Genomic DNA, 20645 nt, shown 5'->3' on the forward strand with positions numbered 1-20645 from the left:
CCATAACATGGCTCTGTATGATTGTACAGAGGTGCAATATGATTGATTTCATGAGCCCTAAAATGTATGCCCTAACGTCGAGACTGAGCTATGCTCTCCCTAAGTGGGTGTCCTCATTACTAGCCTTTTGGTGGTGATGAACTGTTCAAAAGATAGTATTACACATTTAACAAAATGTTTTCAGCTTAAATACTTACTATATTTAATAATATTTAGTAGATAATAAAGAAAAATAATGACAGAAAATCCCTTTCACAATGTTGGCATGAGGCGATAACAATGGACCTTGTATTGCTTTTTCTGATACCAGTAACATTTCAAGCGTAAGATAATTTTTTTGTCCAACTAAAAATATTATTTTGTACAAAAATAACACCAAATATAGAGAGCACTCCTAGGAAATTTTAGCTGCAGGTACCAGAGCAAAAAATAATACAACACCATTTGTGAGATTTTTCAAGGAGTCAATTACAAATAAGTTAAATCAAATTTGATTATTCCAGTAACTTCTATTCACTGGTATTTCTGAGAACGGTTTGTGAGCCATAATGAGAAACTGGGCTTGCAATCTTATTTGTAGCCTTACAAAGAACACTAGAGTGTCAAAACAGGTTGTGGACAATGTAAGGATCAAGATTGAATAACTAAGCCAAAAATACATTTTATTCTACAGGAGGAACCTTATGTGATGTTTAAGAAATCTGATAAACCACTCTATGGAAAGGAAAGATTTGAAGGCTATTGTATTGACTTGCTTCAAAAGTTATCTGAAATCCTGGGATTTAAATATGAAATTAGATTAGTAGAGGATGGGAAGTATGGAGTCAAGGATGACACCACACAACAATGGAATGGGATGGTTCGTGAGCTTATGGATCATGTAAGTTCTTGTTTTCATATATCAATTTTATACATCTATATTGGGTACAATAGACTGTGGTTAATTTTCTTCCTTGCCTTCTACTGAATGACTGCAGTGTTTAACCCCTTTCCATTTTCTATTTACTTTCCGTAATAATTTTTGAGTTTTTAAAGGTAAAAAACTAGAAACATTGCTTTTTAGGTGCCACGGTGCACCTGCTCATGACTGTAGTAAAATGTATTCATCTATATTGTTTCTTAAGAAATTCAATATTTTTTACAAAGTAGATCATGTGCTATTGAATAAATAATATGGATGCAATATTTTGAAGCTTATACTTGCTACAGTTCTCTTTCGGTAGTTCATTTTGTCTTTCATGGCTACATAGCTGCTTTTCCTTTTTCATTTAGCAGAGCTATGATCTGTAATATACACCAATTGTATTGTCTATTGGAATCTATGACTGTCAGAAACCCACCTTTTAGACTCACTAATTATGTTAGAAACATAAGCTGTTTGGCGGGATTCACACGACCGGGTCGTTCCCGAGCTCGAGTGTCGGCCGGTAAAATCGGCCATTTTGCCCGGCCGGTTTGCATTAAGTTTTGCATCCGTGCCGGGCCGGGCAGATGAGGACAGTGACATCAGCGGCAACTCCTGAAGGGGAATCCCCATGTGTTCGGGGATTCCGCTTCAGGAGTTTCCCCAGATATGGACAGAGACATCAAGCGCTCTGTCCAGGAGCGGAATCCCCGAAAACACGGGGATTCCGCTCCTTCAAGAAGCTAAAGTGCGGCTAGCACATAGCAGAGCGGGGAGATACCTCCCCGCTCTGCTATAGTGGTGTCGCTACAGTAGTAGCAGCCGCAGCAGCAGCTGCAGCTGCTAGCGGCGCCATCGAAGGTGTCGCCGGGCCAGGGTGCTTTTCAAGCAGGGGAAGGGAGCCAGCGCAGCGCTCCCTTCCACCTGCTGTACACCCCGGTCCTGCCACACAGTGTACAGCGATGCCATTCGTCAGAATGGCATCAACTCCTCCTCCTCACATGCACTCTGCGCTGTGAGGAGGAGGAGATAGAGCGCAAGCTCCGGAAAACACGGCCATCTCTCGGGACACATCCCGGTGATGGCCGTGTATTACCTGGCCCCATAGACTTCTATGGGAGCCGGGCGGCCGGGTACCCGGGCGAAGATAGAGCATGTCCTATTTTTTGACGGACGATTTATGAACGGCCGGCACCCGGCCGGGAAACCCTGCCGTGTGAATGAGGCCTTTCTCTTTCTCTGCCTCTGTCCCTTCCTCATGTTTCACTCTGAAGCTCTGCCTGTTCAGATAGACTGCTGGGTATTAGCACAAGCTCTTCAAGAATTCAGTATATAGAAAGATGATTCCTATTACATTCTGAATAACATAATTCTAAACTACAAGGAACTAAATAATGTCAAAGTGATTATTAGGTAAATGGCACACTTATACTGAGGTGAATGAGCTTAGCTACAAGTTTATATTGTATTCTTTCATTAGACATGAAGAAACTGTAAACTTCTACCAAATATCTGTTAAGTATCTATAAAACTAACAATTGTGGAAGGAGTAGAATAAAGAAAAATGACAGGTCCTAGAATTAATGCAATAAATATTGGTAAGATAGGGTCATAGGCATTTATAGGAGAAGAGGCTTGTTGTCCTGAAACACTCCTTAATAACATAGTTGGTCCTATACAGGTTGTTTTTTTTGCTTTTATAGAAATATCCATATGTTCCATAACTTGATTTCTTATCTCATTGAATTCTAATAACATTACATGTTAGACTAGAAAACGTTACTTAATAAATTAATATGCAAATAACCACCAGTAATAATTATGTAAAACCTCTTATTCGCTTCCCAAATTGCTTAGCAAATGTTGTTTCATCTAATTTGTCTTATCTAAATATTAAGCACTGGAAAGAAATATATATTCCTACGAGGGCAATAGTAAATTAAAATTTACATTTAAACAGAACTCATAATTACAGCTTTGCATTTAATATGTTTGATACAAAACAAAAAATGAAATATTAATCTATTTCTTCAGGCATATTGATTTCATATAGTAGGTTTAATGATGTTCTTCATATTTAAAAAAAATATCAGATTTTTATGTCGCTAAACTTTTTAAGAAACAACAGTAGCCTAAAAATTATTAAAATATTTGTTTGGCTTTAGCTTTAAAGGCATTGTCTCCAAAAGAAATGCCCTTTTTAATTTAAAGCTTGTCGATCAGCTTTTATTGCCGGGGAAATCTGCTACCATCATAGCAATGCCTGATCACGTTATACCTGAATGGCAAGCGTGAGAGACACTCATTGTGACCAGCTTTCCACTCTTGCTCATAGGCTGTCTTTGACTTGATGATGGTAAGGGGGTTGTCGTCATGAAAATAATTATTTAACAGGTATGGTTCCCTTTGAGCACATTTTTAAAATGTATATATAATCTATAGAAAAACTAGATAAACTTTAACCTTTCTAGTACTGATCCTGGGTTGTAGCATGTCTTATAGTTTATAGTTGCAGTTACATTTGTCTTGGCTGCTATTAGAAACAGTCAACAATGTAGTTGTCAGGCACATCTTTAAAGAGGCTCTGTCACCAGATTTTGCAACCCCTATCTGCTATTGCAGCAGATAGGTGCTGCAATGTAGATTACAGTAACGTTTTTATTTTTAAAAAACGAGCATTTTTGGCCAAGTTATGACCATTTTTGTATTTATGCAAATGAGGCTTGCAAAAGTACAACTGGGCGTGTTGAAAAGTAAAAGTACAACTGGGCGTGTATTATGTGCGTACATCGGGGCGTGTTTACTACTTTTACTAGCTGGGCGTTCTGATGAGAAGTATCATCCACTTCTCTTCAGAACGCCCAGCTTCTGGCAGTGCAGACACAGCCGTGTTCTCGAGAGATCACGCTGTGACGTCACTTCCCCAGGTCCTGCATCGTGTCAGACGAGCGAGGACACATCGGCACCAGAGGCTACAGATGATTCTGCAGCAGCATCGGCGTTTGCAGGTAAATCGATGTAGCTACTTACCTGCAAACGCTGATGCCGCTGCAGAATCAACTGTAGCCTCTGGTGCCGATGTGGCCGACACGATGCAGGACCTGTGAGTGACGTCACAGATCTGCACTGCCAGAAGCTGGGCGTTCTGAAGAGAAGTGGATGATACTTCTCATCAGAACGCCCAGCTAGTAAAAGTAGTAAACACGCCCCGATGTACGCACATAATACACGCCCAGTTGTACTTTTACTTTTCAACACGCCCAGTTGTACTTTTGCAAGCCTCATTTGCATAAATACAAAAATGGCCATAATTTGGCCAAAAATGCTCGTTTTTTAAAAATAAAAACGTTACTGTAATCTACATTGCAGCACCTATCTGCTGCAATAGCAGATAGGGGTTGCAAAATCTAGTGACAGAGCCTCTTTAACAGCTTATTTAAACTCCTAGAATGTAGTCGGACAGGTAGTTTTTCCATATACCTGTTAAATAAAACACATTTCCTGGAATGCAAATTACTAGAGTAAGTTCTTTGCAAATATTGAACCAGTAAGGAATGCTGGGAGATTTCCGCTTTGAAACTTATAGAACTGTAATTGCAGCTCCAAACTTTAGTAGAGGCTATAGAATATTTTAAAAGTTGCTCAACTTTTTATGAAGATTTTTTCAGAATTTAAGGGCCCTTTCACACAGGCAGATTTTATGCCCGATAAAGAAACACGGATCAACAATACAGCATGTAAACCGGAGCTTGTTTTCTCCATTTAAATGGAGCAATGATTGGTGTGTATGGGGACAAACGTTCGTTACTATGATTTTTCGTCCTCACACATTTGCATGACCAATAACAACTGATGGCAAGAAATTAGGTTCATTGACATGCATTGTTCTGCTGCTGCCTGTTTATATTTTAAGATAGTTGTTATTGGCAGTGCATCCCCTGTTTACACAGGGAGAGGTGCTGTGGGCAAGCAACCATTTTTTAGGTCACATAAAAGATAGGAACAGCATTTGTTTGTTTGAGTTGTCTGATTACTTGTGTGTTTGTTAACTGATCGCTGCCCTGTTTACACAGGGCCGTGGTCAGGAATGAGCATTTGTTTGAGGGCTTGACTGCCCAAATCATTGGCCTATGTAAAATGGCCTTAATTTGTGAAAAGATGTTCAAAGTGAATTTGTTTGGGAGAAGATACCCGGTGCCAACCTGTGTTCTATAATCTGGAGTATTTTCTAAATATTATGCAATGTACATTTTAAGACAGTATGTTTATAGTTTAATTGCTGAAATATTAAGATATTCAGATGCATTTAGGTTATTATTGTTTTGTTTTTTTTAATTCTCCATTGCACTTGATTGACTGTAGATATTGTCTACACTTTCAGATACATAGGTATGTTATACAATGACATAAATAATAAAGCATGATGCCCCTGACAAGTTTCAATGGCTGTCATGCTTCAGCATTAAATTAATCTCAAACATCACAATAATCTTTATTTACAGAGGCTATTTAAAGTCTTTGTAAATCTCTTAACCCCTTAGTGACCACTAATACGCCTTTTTACGTCGGTCACTAATGGGCTTTAGGCTAGGCTGACGCCTTTTCACGTCAGCCTAGTCTAAGTCCTGCACGGGTCTCCCGTGCAGGCAGGAGCCGGGGCTCTGCTGTCTGATGACAGCTGAGCTCCTGCTCCAATGCCCGCGATCGAAGTTTACTTCGATCGCGGCCGTTTAACCCATTAAATGCCGCCGTCAATAGCGACCGCGGCATTTAACTTTGTTTACAGAGGGAGTGAGCTCCCTCTGTCACCCATCGGCGGCCCGCGAATGAAATCGCGGGTCTCCGATGGGGTGTCATGGCAGCCGGGGGCTTGATAAAAGCCCCCAGGTCTGCCCTGGACATATGCCTGTTAGGACGCGCTGGAGGCACGTCCTAACAGATTGCCTGTCAGATTTACACTGACAGGCAATAATGCTCTGGTATACGATGTATACCAGAGCATTATAGCAGCGATCAGAATATCGCACAGTAAAGTCCCCTAGTGGGACTAATAAAATCAGTCATCAAAGTGAAATAAAGATTGTTAATAAAAAGTACAGTAAATAAATAAAACCATTTTTTTTCATAAAAAGTGGTTTTATTTAGTAAAAGTGTAAAAAAAAAAAAAAAGTACACATATGTGGTATCGCCGCGACCGTAATGACTCCATTAATAAAGTTAATATGTAATTTAAACCGCAAAGTGAACACCGTAAAAAAAAAATGCAAAAAACCATGGCGAAATTGCAATTTTTTTCCATTGCCCCCCAAAAAAGTCATAATAAAAATGAATCAATAAGTCCCATGTGCCCCAAAACAGTACGATTCAAGACTACGTCTTGTCCCGCAGAAAACAAGCCCAAAAAATCACTACATTGATGGAAAAATAAAAAAATTACGGCTCTTGGAAAGCGACGATGCAAAAGCAAATAATTTTAGTTCAAAAGTGTTTTTATTGTGCAAAAGTCGTAAAACATAAAAAAAACTATACATATGTGGTATCGCCGTAATCGTACCGACCCATAGAATAAAGGTCACATGTTAATTACGTCGCATAGTGAACGGCGTCAATTTAAAAACGCATAGAACAATGGTGGAATTTCAGTTTTTTTTTTATAATCCCCCCCAAAAAGGTTAATAAAAGTTAATATAAAAATTATATGTACCCAAAAATGGTGCTATTAAAAAGCACAACTAATCCCGCAAAAAACAAGTCCTCATACAGCTATGTAGACGAAAAAATAAAAACGTTATAGCTCTTTGAATGCGACTATAGAAAAACGAATAAAATAGCTTGGTCATTAGGGCCTAAAATGGGCTGGTCACTAAGGGGTTAAAAGCATTTTTGTTAAGTAAAAAGGTTAGTCATTGTGATTAATGCAACTTTCTAAATAGTTTTTATAAAAAATTAGTTTTACTTTTTGAGATACAGCTGCTCTGTATTCTCTATACACAGCAGCTGTATCTAGCGCATAATCCTGCTCCCATCAGGTCCGCGGGACTGATGGGTTCAGTGACATAATAACTTAGATGCGATCGATAACAGGTGGATCCTGCGTGTCAGAGACACGCAGGACCCGCTGACACAACCCATCAGGTCTGCAGGACTGACAGATTCAGGTAATAGCGAACGATACAGCTGCTCTGTATACAGAATACAGAGCAGCTGTATCTCAAAAAGTAAATCAAATTTTTAATAAAAAACTATTTAGAATGTTGCACTAATCACATTGACTGACCTTTCTATTAAAAAAAATGCCCTTCAAAGGTTTACATAGACTTTAAGATGTTATCTATGGTGATAGCTCATTTCCTGGTATCAATTGAAAGATGTGGATACAAATATTGATATGTATATGTCAATAATAACATTGGATCTGTAGAGGTGTATGCGTACATACATGGGTTGGTTGAACATTGTTCAGTGAATTTAATTATAAATATATCCATGCAAATGAATGCATTTTGTATATGCAAATTACATAAGGACCATTTTATAAAGCTGTTTTTTTCCACTATCCAGCTTTTCATGTTTAATCTGTGTGGGAACCAGGATTTAGAGTTGGAAAAATATTTATTTAAGTAATTAATCCTAATACCGGGGATTCTATAGTAGATAATTGTCTAGTCCCCATTCAATCCAGCTGCGCTTGTGTAAACAATACATAATTACAACAGTGTTCAATAAATTAAATGTTTTATCGTAATAGAAGGAATTTGGTGATGTGTTTAACATATTCTGACTTCTAGACAGCTCCACTTATTAGAAATAAAGGATTTTCTTTTCTGTTGCAGTGATGTACTGCATTTGTACACTGATTTCTTAATGAAAGGCCACATGCTTATAAGGATCAGATTATGAACATTGCATGTTGAGCATATTGTTCATTTGCATATATATATATATATATATATATATATATATATATATATATATAAATAGATTGCATTTTCTTGTGAGTAGACATCTTATACAATGATCAGTGTATCGTATTTTTCAGACAATAAAACACAGTTTTTAGCAAGAATCAGCCTTGTTAAAAAGTACCTGCATCTTATAGTCCGCAGTCCCTGACCACTCCTTACTTAACCCCTTTCCGACCCATGACGTGCCGGCACATCATGGAGGCGGGGTCATGTATGGAGCAAGCTCATGCGCTGAGCCTGCTCGATACACTGCAGGAGTCAGATGTGTTTTACAGCTGACACGTTGCTCTAACAGACAGGAACAGCAATTTTGCTGTTCCTGGCTATTTAAAGGGGTTGTGCCATAAAACACATGTATCCCCTATCCACAGGATAGGGGATATATGTGTGATCTCTGGGGGTCCGACCCCCAGTGATAAGGAGAATGGAATCAAAAGTCACCAAGAGCGCTACATGAGAAGCTTTCACTTCCGCGTTCTGTGTCTGGCAGCTCCATAGAGATGAATGGGATTCTTCGGCGCATGCGTGAGCTGCTCGATTTTTATGGAGCTGCCAAACAAATAAGCCGGACACAGAACCCGGAAGTCATGTGGTGCTCTGGGTGACTTTCGGTCCCCTGTTCTCCTTATCGCTGGGGTCCCAATGGTGAGACCCCTAGCGATCCCACATGTTTCCCCTTATCCTGTGGATAGGGGATACATGTGTTTTGTGGCAAAACCCTTTAACTAGTTAAATGCCGTGGTCAATAGCGACCGTGGCATTTAGAGGGGTTTTTCCATGAAGGACATTTATGACATATTCACAGGATATGTCATAAATGTCAGATAGATGCAGGTCCCCCCTCTGGGACCCACGCCTATCTCTAGAATGGGGCCCCCTAAACCCCGTTCTAGCTTTCTGTGCTCTCCCGACCACTTGATTACATGTGGAGTTTCCGTAACTAGCATAGAACTGAATAGTAGTTATGGAAACTCCTTCCTTAACTGCCATTCACCACTATGGGAGTTATGGAAACAGCATAGCTCAGCGTGTAACACTGTTTCAGTAACTCTACATGTAACCAAGTGGCCGCTGGTTCAAGTCCCCTAGGGGAACTAGTACAATGTGTAAAAAAAACAAAAAAAAAACAGTAGATACATTTTCAGGAGTGTAAAAAAAAAAATATTTAAAGCTCAAAAAAATAACCTTTTCCCATTTTTCCCCGAGCACAATGTAAAAAGTCCAATCTATTACAATATACCATTATTTAACTTGCACGGTGAACGGCGTAAATTCTTTTTTTAGAACATCAGAATAATTTTTGGTCACCTTAGCGCTTAAAAAAATTAAATAGAAAAAGTGCTAAAAAAAAATCATATGTACCAAAAAATGGTGCCAATAAAACTACTGCTCGTCCCGCAAAAAATAAGCCCTCACACCGTTCAATCGACGAAAATAATATTAAAAAGTTATGGCTCACAGAATCTGGTGAAACAGAACATTTGAATGAAGAATTTGAAGAAGAATTTTTTAACAAATATTTTTTTCCTATTTTCTGCTGTTTAAAACCTAGGTGCGTCTTATGGTCAGGTGCGTCTTATAAATTGAAAAATACGGTACCTATGCTTTTAATGGTTGCTTTTCAGTTCTCATTTTATACAATGTGTATTATTACGTCTGAAGCTGGCTTATTATTGACAAATATATCTCAAACTATCAATGTTGGAGATGAGGCATTAACATATTTTACGTATTATTTGACCCTAGTTACTTATTCAAATAGTTTAATTGACTGTTTGCGAATTAATAAAATACCAGATATTTCTGAAAATATTTCTTCAGCATGTTGTATCATTTCAGACGATAACCAGCAAAAAATTATGAATTTAATGCAATTGCATTCAAAAAAGGTTTTAATTATAGGAAGCTAAGATGTACTGCATAAGTTTGTCCAAATGCCTCTATAAGGGCTAGTTCACACGGCGGATTTGCGTGACGGGTCCTGCCACAAAATCCAGCGAGGAACTATTCCAGCCAACGGCGGGAAGATTCCTCCCTCCCTTTGACATCCATGGGAGGTTCGGGCGGAATCCGCCTCAAGATCGAGCAAGACGCTTCTTTTTACAGCTAGCTGAAATAATCAGCTAGCGGGAAAAAGAAGTGTCCGACTCCCATTGAAATGAATGGGAGGCGAAATTTTGCGGCGGAATCCGTGGTGGATTCCGCCGCAAAATTCCTCAGTGCAAACTTACCCTAAGGCTTTATTCAGACGAACGGGAAAAACATCCGTGCAACGCGCGTGATTTGCACGCGCGTTGCACGGACCTATATTAGTCTATGGGGCCGTGCAGACATGTCCGTGATTTTTACTGAGCGTGAGTCCGCTGAAAAAAAGTCACGACATGTCCGTTCTTTGGGCGTTTTTCGCGCATCACGCACCCATTGAAGTCAATGGGTGTGTGAAAACCACGCATGTCGCACGGAAGCACTTCCGTGTGATCAGGGTGATTTGCGCAACAGCTGTGAAAAGGATGAATGAAAACAGAAAAGCACCACGTGCTTTTCTGTTTACAAACATCCAAACGGAGTGTCATAATGATAGCGGCTGCGCGAAAAGCACGTAGCCACGCATCATATGCTGATGCCCCTCGGAGCTGTTAAGTGCCTTTTGCGCAGGCAAAATGCCACATTTTTGCGTCCGCAAAAACGCTGCGCTCGTGTGAATCCAGCCTAAATATTTGATGTTGATGGAATTAAGGTCAGGATTAGAGATGAGCGAACCGGGACAACCGAACCCGGTTTCGGTCCGAACATCGGGAAAAGTTCGGTTCGCAGCGAATCCGAACTTCACCGGGTTCGGCCGAACACGTTTTGACCGAACCCGGTCAAAAATATTATACAAATCGGCAGCCACTTGTCTCTATCAATCACTGATAGAGAAAAGAGGCTGCTGATTAAAAATAAAATAAAAAGCATTTCATACGTACCCGGTCGTTGTCTTGGTGACGAGTCCCTCTTCTTCCTCCAGTTCGACCTTCTTTTCTGACGCGGCAGCCTGTGATTGGCTGCAGTGGCCGCTGCAGCCTGTGATTGGCTGCAGAGGCCGCGGCAGCCTGTGATGGGCTGTAACGTCATCCAGGAATGTCGGGTCGGATGTCGCGAGGGACGCGTCACCAAGGCAACGGCCAGGAGACCGGACTGGAGGAAGCAGAAAGTTCTCGGTAAGTATGATCGGAATTCACTGTCCAGGGTGCTGAAACAGTTAATGCCGATCAGTTAACTCTTTCAGCACCCTGGACAGTGACTATTTACTGACGTCACGTAGCAACGCTGCCGTAATGACGGGTGCACACATGCGCAATTACGACCCGAAATAGCGGGCCCATAGACTTCTGTTAGCCACAGGTACCTTCCCGTTTTCTCACGGGAAGGTGCCCGTGCCGTTAAAAAGATAGAACATGTTCTATTTTTTTATTTTACGGGCCGTGCTCCTATACTTTATAATGGGAGCACGGCTTGGAAAAACAACCGGCTGCCCGTGGCCGGCCGTGCCCGGCCGTGCTCATCTCCTGAAATACTCTGTGCTGCCTTAAACTCTGTGGACAGGTCAGGATCCTGTTTCTTTTAAATGCTGTTGGGGAACCCGCTCGATCCACTATATAAGGCTGCGCTACAGTGCAGCATTTAAAAGAAACAGGATCCTGACCTGTCCACAGAGTTTAAGGCAGCACAGATTATTTCAGGAGATGAGCGTGCGGATCTTGTGCGGTGTGGTGACTTGCCAATCATGTGAAGGTGTTATTGAGGACAGGAGTGGAGGAGAGGTAACAGACTGAGCTACGTGCCTTGGGAGCCCAGCTGTCACCGATCGGTGGCCCGCGAATGCAATCGCCGACCGGCAACGGTTTGTATTATATAAGCGATCAGGAGATCACACGGTAAAGTCCCTTAGTGGGACTAATAAAAATTAAAACAGTTAAATAAAGTTTATTAAAAATAAAAATAAAAAGATTACAGTAAAAATTAAAATCAAAACACACACATATATGGTATTGCCGCGATCGTAACAACCCAAGTAATAAAGTTAATTCATTAATTAAACTGACGGGTGAATGTGATACAAAAAACACACAAAAACAACAGCAAATAAAAAAATTCCATTCCCCCCAACAAAAAATGAAATAAAAGTTAATCAATAAGTCCCATTTACCCCAAAATTATACAAATGTAAACTACATCTCATCCTGCAAAAACAAGTCCTCATCGACATACAAAATAAAAAGTAACAGCTCTTGAAAAGCGGCGATGCAAAAACATATAATTTTTGTTTAAAAGTGTTTTAATTGTGCAAAAGTAGTAAAACACAAAAAAACTACACATATTTTGTATCTCCGTAATCGTATTGTCCCATAGAATTAAGTTAACATGTTATTTACACCGCATAGTAAACGGTGTCAATTTAAAACGCAAAAAAATTATGTTGGACATTTCTCAATTTCTTCCCTAAAAAAATGAATAAAAGATAAGCAATATAATAGATATACCCAAAAAATTTTGCAATTGAAAAACACAACTCATCCCACAAAAAACAAGCCCTCATGGATATATCGACATAAGAATAAAAAAGTTATGACTCTTGGAACGCGGGGAGGAAAAAAATTTAAAATAATGCCTGGTCTTTAAGGGGAAATAGACCTGGTCCTTAAGGGGTTAAAGTAGTTCTAGTAAAGCTTTTATGTGTGTTTTGCCCCATTATGCCTTGTCCACCAAAAGCACAACCAATGGATAAAGTATGTCTTGTCAGGTCGTTTTTGTTGCAGTGCAAGCGCCAAACTCCAGAGTAGGGAAATCTGCCACGGACTTGAACATCTTGTTTCACTGTTTTTAAGATACATTGTGATATTGATATTCCTTCTGTTTTGTTCTTAAATAAGTCATTCTGTTATTACCATAGCTCTTAAAGTTTTGAGCCATTTATATACAATAACCTACCAATGTGTCAGAGTGAAAGGGATAATCCAGGCAAAGTTTATACACTATGCTACTGGAGTGTAAGCAAACGCCCAGGAATTGAAAGAACACCAAAGAGAGTACCCACCAAAGAGAGTATACTGGTGCCATGCACAGAGTATGAGCTTTGTCTTGAGTGGTCCACAAAGAAGAGTAAGCTTGAATTCTTCATAGGAATGTGAAAGACTGATATAATATTATAGAAAGTAATTCGTTAAAAATAATTGCTGATATACGTGGTATGACTGTTTTAGAAATTAAAGGGTATCTATCAGAAAATTCTAAATAATCTCTTTAGTGTATATTAAAAATGTAGAGATGATTGTTTTAAGTTATAGACCTAAACTTGAATAGAGATTTTGACAACCTGTCCTGTTCTGATTTGTGTCATGTGCAGTGTTGTCATGTAGACAATGTAGACAATGTGTGGGTTCAAATCACCAAATACATATCCCCTACATACACATTAATACATTAATAGCTGCTTAATTCTATCCAGGTAAAAGTAGATATTTAAGTTGTTTCCTTGAATACACCCAAAATCTCCTTGACATTACTGCACTAGACAAAAAAGAGAACGAGACATGTTGACATTAGAATCTCTGAGTAGTGCAATATTCGGTTTTCAACCTACAATGTCAAGCAATTTTATCTCAGCATAGATGTAACATATCACAACATCTTTTCACATTTTTAATAGACACTAAAAGGCTTTTTCTAATTTCCTTCTGATAGGTCTTTTGGGAGCAGTTATGTGTTCACATTTGGGATATGGGTGTTAAATTGCTTCATCCTTTAAAACAGGGGTGTCAAACTCATTTACAACGAGGGCCACCGGTGCCTGCCCGGGAATGAACCAGTCCAGTCACCGGACCTTAGACAGCCACCTGACGTGAGGTCAGGTGACTCAGGTCAGGAGACTGGAGTGGTCCACTCCCGGCACTTACCTCACTCAGACTTACTTGGCCACGGCCTGCATATTTTCAGATTGAAAATATGCCCGCAGCCGCCTACTCTTCCCTTTGGCCTGTGCATGTCCTTTTTGGCGCATGAAAAGTGCAATGTTCGGGGAGAACTAATTCCCAGACTGTGTTTTTTCTGCTTTAAAGCATATCTACAGTGATCCACTTAAAGTCCTAGTGCGTGAATTTCTAGAGTCTAACGCTTAAAATATTAGTGTTCTATAATGTTTCTAACTGTAGCTAAAATAACTTGAATATCTTGCCCAAACAGGTAACTACTAGATGTCTATGTGTTTAAAGAGAGAATGTGCTACCCTTAAGTCTTGTGATCACGGTAGCATCGGCACTGTTTTAAGCAACCATTCTTTTTCTATCTCTGAGAGAGGGAAGAGTAGGACAAGTGTAAGGCTAGCTAGCAGGCAAGTATAACTAGTGACCAGGTTATAGATCCTGTGAGTAACGCTGAGAAACAGAGCCATTGGTATACGTCATGCAATGGATTTGCCGCTTCAAATTTTTTGTTGTTCTGCTTAGTCAATGGAAAACCATAACGCAGATGTGAACGATGCGGAACACACACGCACACATGCATACACGCGCGCACACACACACACACACAATTTTTGGGCTTTATTTATTATCTAATCATCATCTAATTAGTATAAAGATCTAATTATTTTCATGTAGTAAACTATCCTTTATTGCTATTTCGTAAAGGGCACAGAAATCAATAAATGTTCCATATTTTCTTTCACCTAGCTATGTTATTTAAAGTTAGTGCATGTTTGAAAAACCAGTAATAACTTCCCAGGTCATTCAATTCCTTGTAATCCTACATGTCAAAGGAACACGGTGTAATAAAAATGTTCAATTCTTTCTAAATCTTTAATGTTTTCATATTTTTCCTTAATATAAAAAGCTGTGCAGATAAACAGGCCAAGCGAAAAGTAAATCTCTTAACTTTTTTTTAAAATAAGGTTAGGAATTTGGTTCAGTGACCCTATATTTAAACAATGAGGCAGAAGATTCCTGAAAGGAAAATTGACATAAACAACATTATCCTTTTTATTGTCTTATCTTATTAAATTCATTGTTTTCTTTGTTTTCATTTTCAGTCATTTAGCACTAAGGTTCTGTACCAGATGCCTTCAGGTTTCATATCCATATGATAGAGACCGTCAATCATTGCTTGATTGTACCTAGAGAAGGTACACCTGGTGACTAGATGAAACATAAACTAATCTCTGTTTTCTACCCTAAAGGCAGGAAAAAAAGGATAAGTTCACTTAGATCCTTTTGATACATTAGTTGAAGATTACTCTTGTGTATCACTGCTGGTTTTTATGCTTGCAGCACTGTATAAAATTTGTTCAAGCTTTGAACGTTTTTCCAGGAAAGGAAAAGAATTTCACAGCTGTAGATATAGTAGTTATTTTCTAAAATTTAACTCTAGTAATTTTTCATGTAGCAGTTGATTTATGTTATAAAACACATTGACACCATTTTTTTTATACAAAACACTGCTAAATACACACAAATATATTTACTATTACTCCTCATTCATAGCTTTAGTTTTATATGCTGAGAGGTATTCTAAATAAAGTCTGTTATTATTTTATTTATATTTTGCTTTATAAAACAGTGATTTAGCCCCTTCCCTCTGCAGCCGTTTTTCAGATTTTCACTTTTGTTTTTTCCTCCCCACCTTCCAAAAGCCATAACTCTTTTATTTTTACATCAATATTGCCGTTTGAGGGCTTGTTTTTTGCGGAATGAGTTGTAGATTTTCACAGCACCAATTTTTGTACCATATAATGTAGTGGAAAATGAGAAAAAATATATATTTGGGGTGTAATAGGAAAGAAAACAGTGATTCCAGTGGCTGTTTTTATTTTTACGGCGTTCACCGTATGGTAAAAAATGGCATGTTAACTTTATTCTGCGGGTCAATATGATTACAGCTATACCAAGTTTATATCGTTTTCTTTATGTTTTAACAGCAATTCTGATGTTTTTATTTTTTTATTTTTAGCGGTGTTCACCGTGCGGACTAAATAATGATGTTTATATTGTAATAGTTCAGACTTTTACGAATGTATTGATACCAGTTATGTTAGCTTTTTATTTTTTTTACATTGTGCTTGAGGGAAAATGGGAAAGGGGGGGTTTTTTGAACTTTACATTTTTTTATTTTTTTTATTTGTTAAAAAAACGTTATTTTACTGTTTTTTACTTTACTTGTCCCCCTAGGGGACTTTAACCAGTGATCGTTAGATCGCTTGCACGATATACTGCAATACTAACGTATTGCAGTATATCGTGATTCTGACAGTCTCCTATAAAGCCCTGCCGGAGTACAAAGATGGCAGACCTGGGGGACTTCATCAGGCCTCCAGGCTGTCATGTAAACCAACAGCACCCCCTAATCTTGCCGCAGGGGGGCCGTTGGGACTTTACAGGGGGTCGCCCCCCCCTGTTTTTAGTCATTTAAATGCCGCGATCGCTATTGACCGTGGCATTTAACGGGTTAAACAAGTGGGATCACGCTTCAACGGGATCACTCTCGTTACCCGAAAGTGTCGGCTGTAACACACAACCGACACACTAGCATGCGCAGTATATATACAGTGGATGTCGGGAAAGGGTTAAAGTAACTATTTTAGGAGACTCTATTCACACTGGAATCATTGTTTCTTTTTTTACAGGATCCATGACCGATATGACAGATCCATAATGACCCTTCATTATCCATTATAATCATTGAAAAATTTATCATGATTCGTTTTTTTTACCCCCATGTTTCTATCAGTTATCCATTTTGTTTTTATTGGATGGAATACCACAATATGCTATGCTGTTCTGACTGTTAAAAAGATGGAAAATAACTAATGCAAGTGTAAACAGAGCTTAAAGGATATTTCCACAATGGGCAATGTTTTACAGTTTTCATATATATAATTAATCTAATTAAAAATCTGGAGAACTTTGTAACTACATTGCATTACTTATCATGTACTGATCCTGAATTACAGCCTGCACTTTGACCCAGAGCTGTATTCACAGTTCTGCAAGCTTCAGACCTTAGATCTCCTAGCTTTCTTTGCTGGTTCAATGTCTTTTTAGAGTTTGCTCTGGTAATTTACATTAAGGAAAGTATTCTATATACAGCAGGCAGTGTAGAGTAATCTGATGTTTAACTATCCAACTGAATTTGTTTGAGCTCAGCTAAGCTGTTAGTGCTATGCCTGACTACAAGCTTGTTGTCTGTTTCTAATGGCAACTAACAGAATTGTCGGTACAGCACCAAGATATAATACAAGATAAGTTCAAAATAAGTATCAGTATACAATTTATAAAGCTACTGAACTTTGTATGAAAAATATATTTAAATAAGAACTGTAAAATGCTCTTCCAAGGTGGACATATCTTTTAATGAATGAAAGAATGTGATGTCTAAGTTTATGGAGACATACACTGCTATGTGGACCTGTATTGGTATGTAAACTCAAGTGTGGATTTTAAACGTATATAAAGTATGAAGCATATTTAGATGAACATTCTGGGGAAAAAAACAAGATGCTTACACGCTGTGTAATGTTGAGTATAGGTCCTAAGTGTGTGGTTCTGTACATTACACAGGGATGCAAAGAACACCAAAGAGAAAATCTCCATGTTATTCACCGCCACATAGACATAAAACAGCATTTCAGCTTTCCCACAAATGTCCCTTTAATGCTCAGCTACAGTATGTGACCAACATATTTAGCAGAGCTACTGTATATAGAGATTGTCATTACTCATATCAGTCCCAATATTCAATACTGATCAAGGCATATATAAGCAAGAACAAAGGAACGGTTGCCCCTTTGTAACCATTACATGGATGGCTTCTGTCTTGATCGCTGCCATAATCTTGTCTGGACAGGCAGTCCTGGGTCCATTGAAAGACACTTGGACTATCTTTAAGTCCAAGTACCTAGGTATGCCCTAGCAACTGCTCAAAGATAGAGATGAGTGAATCGATTCTATATGAAACAAATTTGGTTAGATTTTCCTAAAAGTTTTGTATTTGGCAAAATCTGAAACCTTTGGGGTTTGCGGCAGACAAATAGTGGCAAATTGGCGGTTCCCGGCGAAATTCAGCCACCATTTTACAGATTAGAAAAAGGTTCACATGACCTCAGGCGGGCTTCTCTAGAATGCACTGCGGTTATCCCTCTGACTAGCACAGCCAATCATGAGGGGTATAGGTGGATGACTCATATCCACTATAAAAAAGACAACCAGGAAATGCACCTGTTTTATATAGTCCTTGAAAACATTGGAGAGTTAAACACAAGTTTTCAGTGTAATCAGGACACTTGCGATTCGCGGCAAATTTATTGAATCAAATAGAATGGCTGATTTGATCGAATCGGACTCAAAACGAAATACGGGAAATTCGCTAATCTCTACTTATTAATCAAGCCATGTGAAAGTTATATATGCATATGTATATGAAATTACACTGATCAACCATAACATTAAAACCCCCTGCCTAATATTGTGTAGTACTTCCTTGTGCTGCAAATATAGCTCTCGCCTGTCAAGTTATAGACTCCACAAGACCTCTGAAGATGTCATATGGTACCTGGCACCAAAACATTAGCAGAAGATCCTTGAAGTCCTGTAAGTTGAGAGGTTAGTCCTCCATAGATCAGACTTGTTTTCCAGAATATCGCACAGATTCTTGAAAGAATTGGATTCAGATCTGTGAAATTTGGAGGCCAAGTCCACACATTGAACTCTGTCATGTTCCTCAAACCATTCCTGAAATTTTTTTGCAGTGTGGTTGGGGAAATTATGCTGCTTAAAAGAGGCCACTGCCACGAGGGAATACCGTGGCCATGAATGGGTGCACTTGGTCTGCAACACTGTTTAGGCAGAAGGTACTGTATGTTTTAAACTAACATCCACATAAATGCCAGGACCCAAGGTTGCCAAGCAGAATATTACCAAAAGCATAACACTGCATCTACCAGTGTGCCTTCTTACAATAGTGCATCCTGGTGTGACCTCTTTCCCAGCTAATCGACACACATGCACCCATCCATTTGCATGATGTAAAAGAGAACTCGATCAGGCCGCCATCTTCCATTACTCCTCCGGTTCTGATGTTCATGTGCTAATTGTAGGCACTTACAGGGGTCAGCACAGAGACTTTGACCAGTCTGAGACTGCCTACCCCCAGGCACAGCAGCTGCAATACACTATCATAGCAAACATGAACTTTTATAGTAATTTTGGTGGCTATTCTGTGGGATCGGACCAGACAGGCTAGCCTTCTCTCACCATGCGCATCAATGAGCCTTAGGTGCCCATGGCCCTGTTTCCAGTTCACCAGTTGTCATTCCTTGGCTCACTTTTGGTACGTACTAACCAAAGCATACCAGAAAAACTCTACAAGCCCACATTTTGGCCCTTGTCAAAGTCAATCAGATCCTTATGCTTTCCTGAATCCAGCAAATCAACTCCAAGAACTGCCTGTTCACTTGCTGACGTATATATCCCACTTATTGACAGGTAACAAGATAATAAATGTTATTCACTTCACTTGTCAGTGGTTACAATTTTATTACTGATCATTGTACATTGTAAAAATCAAAATAAAGATCAATTTAAATAATCCCTGTATAGGATGAATTAAAAAAAAATAAAAAATAAAAGAAATGTAAAAAAAAATATAAAAGAACAAAAATTACACTACACTGGGCCTAAAGAAAGAACAAGTTGTCCTACAAAAAACAAGACCTCAAACACGCTGGAATAAAAAAAAAAAGTTATCGCAATGTGGAAAGGCAAATATCTGAATGTTGGAAGGCAAAAACAAACAAAAAAATTCAGTTCTGGGAAACAAAACTATCTAGATTCTTAAAGAATAAATTACAGTTTCACTGAAAATTAAAGTAACAACAAATGTTCTTTCCTTTTAGCACAGTACTTTACATGTACAATAAATGTTTTTTTCTTATATGATTCCAGCATGTTTTTATTTAACCCCTTAATGAAAAGTTTTTTGGCCCTACTGAGGCAGTAAATTTGTTTCAATTTTGCCTCTCCACATTTCGTCAGCCATTACTTTAATTTATTTATTTTATTGACATGGCTCTATAAGGTCATTGTTTTATGCTGAAGGAATTGTTGTGTTTTTGGGCTTCATTTGGGGGTACTTATAGCTTAGTGTGTAAATTATATATATATAAATATATATATATATATATATATATATATATATATATATATATATATATATATATATAATATTTATTTTTATTTTTGAGGAAACAAACACAAACAAAGCTGTTTCATATTTTCTTCATTTAATTTATTTATCCCGTTCTTGGTTATTATAGTCATGGGGATACTTTATATGTGTACAAGTTTTATTTCAGTGTAATGTGTGGATACAATACTTTATTTTATACTAATTATTAATGTTTAATCTAATTAATCATGTTTAATGAATTTTTTTTTAATACAATTTGCTATTATATTTTCTGTAATCACATTCAGGGATTGCTATTTCCCTTCGTTATTATAAACTTATAGTGCATTAGTGTAAGTTAAGTAAGCTAATACATTATGCCTTATTCCAGTGGTGGGGATCCCAGAAAATTATCACTTATCCTTCTGGGCATTTGTGACATGGAGCAAGGTTAGCACAGGGCCAAATATGTTGTATTTAATATAGAGCGGAGGGCATAACATAAAAAACAGGGCTTCAGAGCGCTATGGTAAAACATGAAATCCGGCACTTCAGCATAATAAGTTTGGTTTGATCTAAAA

The 20645-nt window shown here is 38.4% G+C and overlaps 1 protein-coding gene across 3 annotated transcripts in view; it reads left to right on the forward strand.

Annotated features, from left to right (window-relative positions):
* GRIK2 (glutamate ionotropic receptor kainate type subunit 2) overlaps positions 1–20645 on the forward strand; it is a 609687-nt gene that overhangs the window by 420291 nt on the left and 168751 nt on the right. For all 3 annotated transcript variants that reach the window (XR_012883183.1, XM_075862209.1, XM_075862210.1), the window contains one exon: positions 674–880. Coding sequence is in view for 2 of the 3 variants with exons in the window: in XM_075862209.1 (XP_075718324.1) it covers positions 674–880 (207 nt within the window). In the remaining variant the exon portion in view is untranslated. The remainder of the gene's footprint in view (positions 1–673; positions 881–20645) is intronic.

This window comes from Rhinoderma darwinii, chromosome 4 (assembly GCF_050947455.1).
Source record: "Rhinoderma darwinii isolate aRhiDar2 chromosome 4, aRhiDar2.hap1, whole genome shotgun sequence".
NCBI lineage: Eukaryota > Metazoa > Chordata > Amphibia > Anura > Rhinodermatidae > Rhinoderma > Rhinoderma darwinii.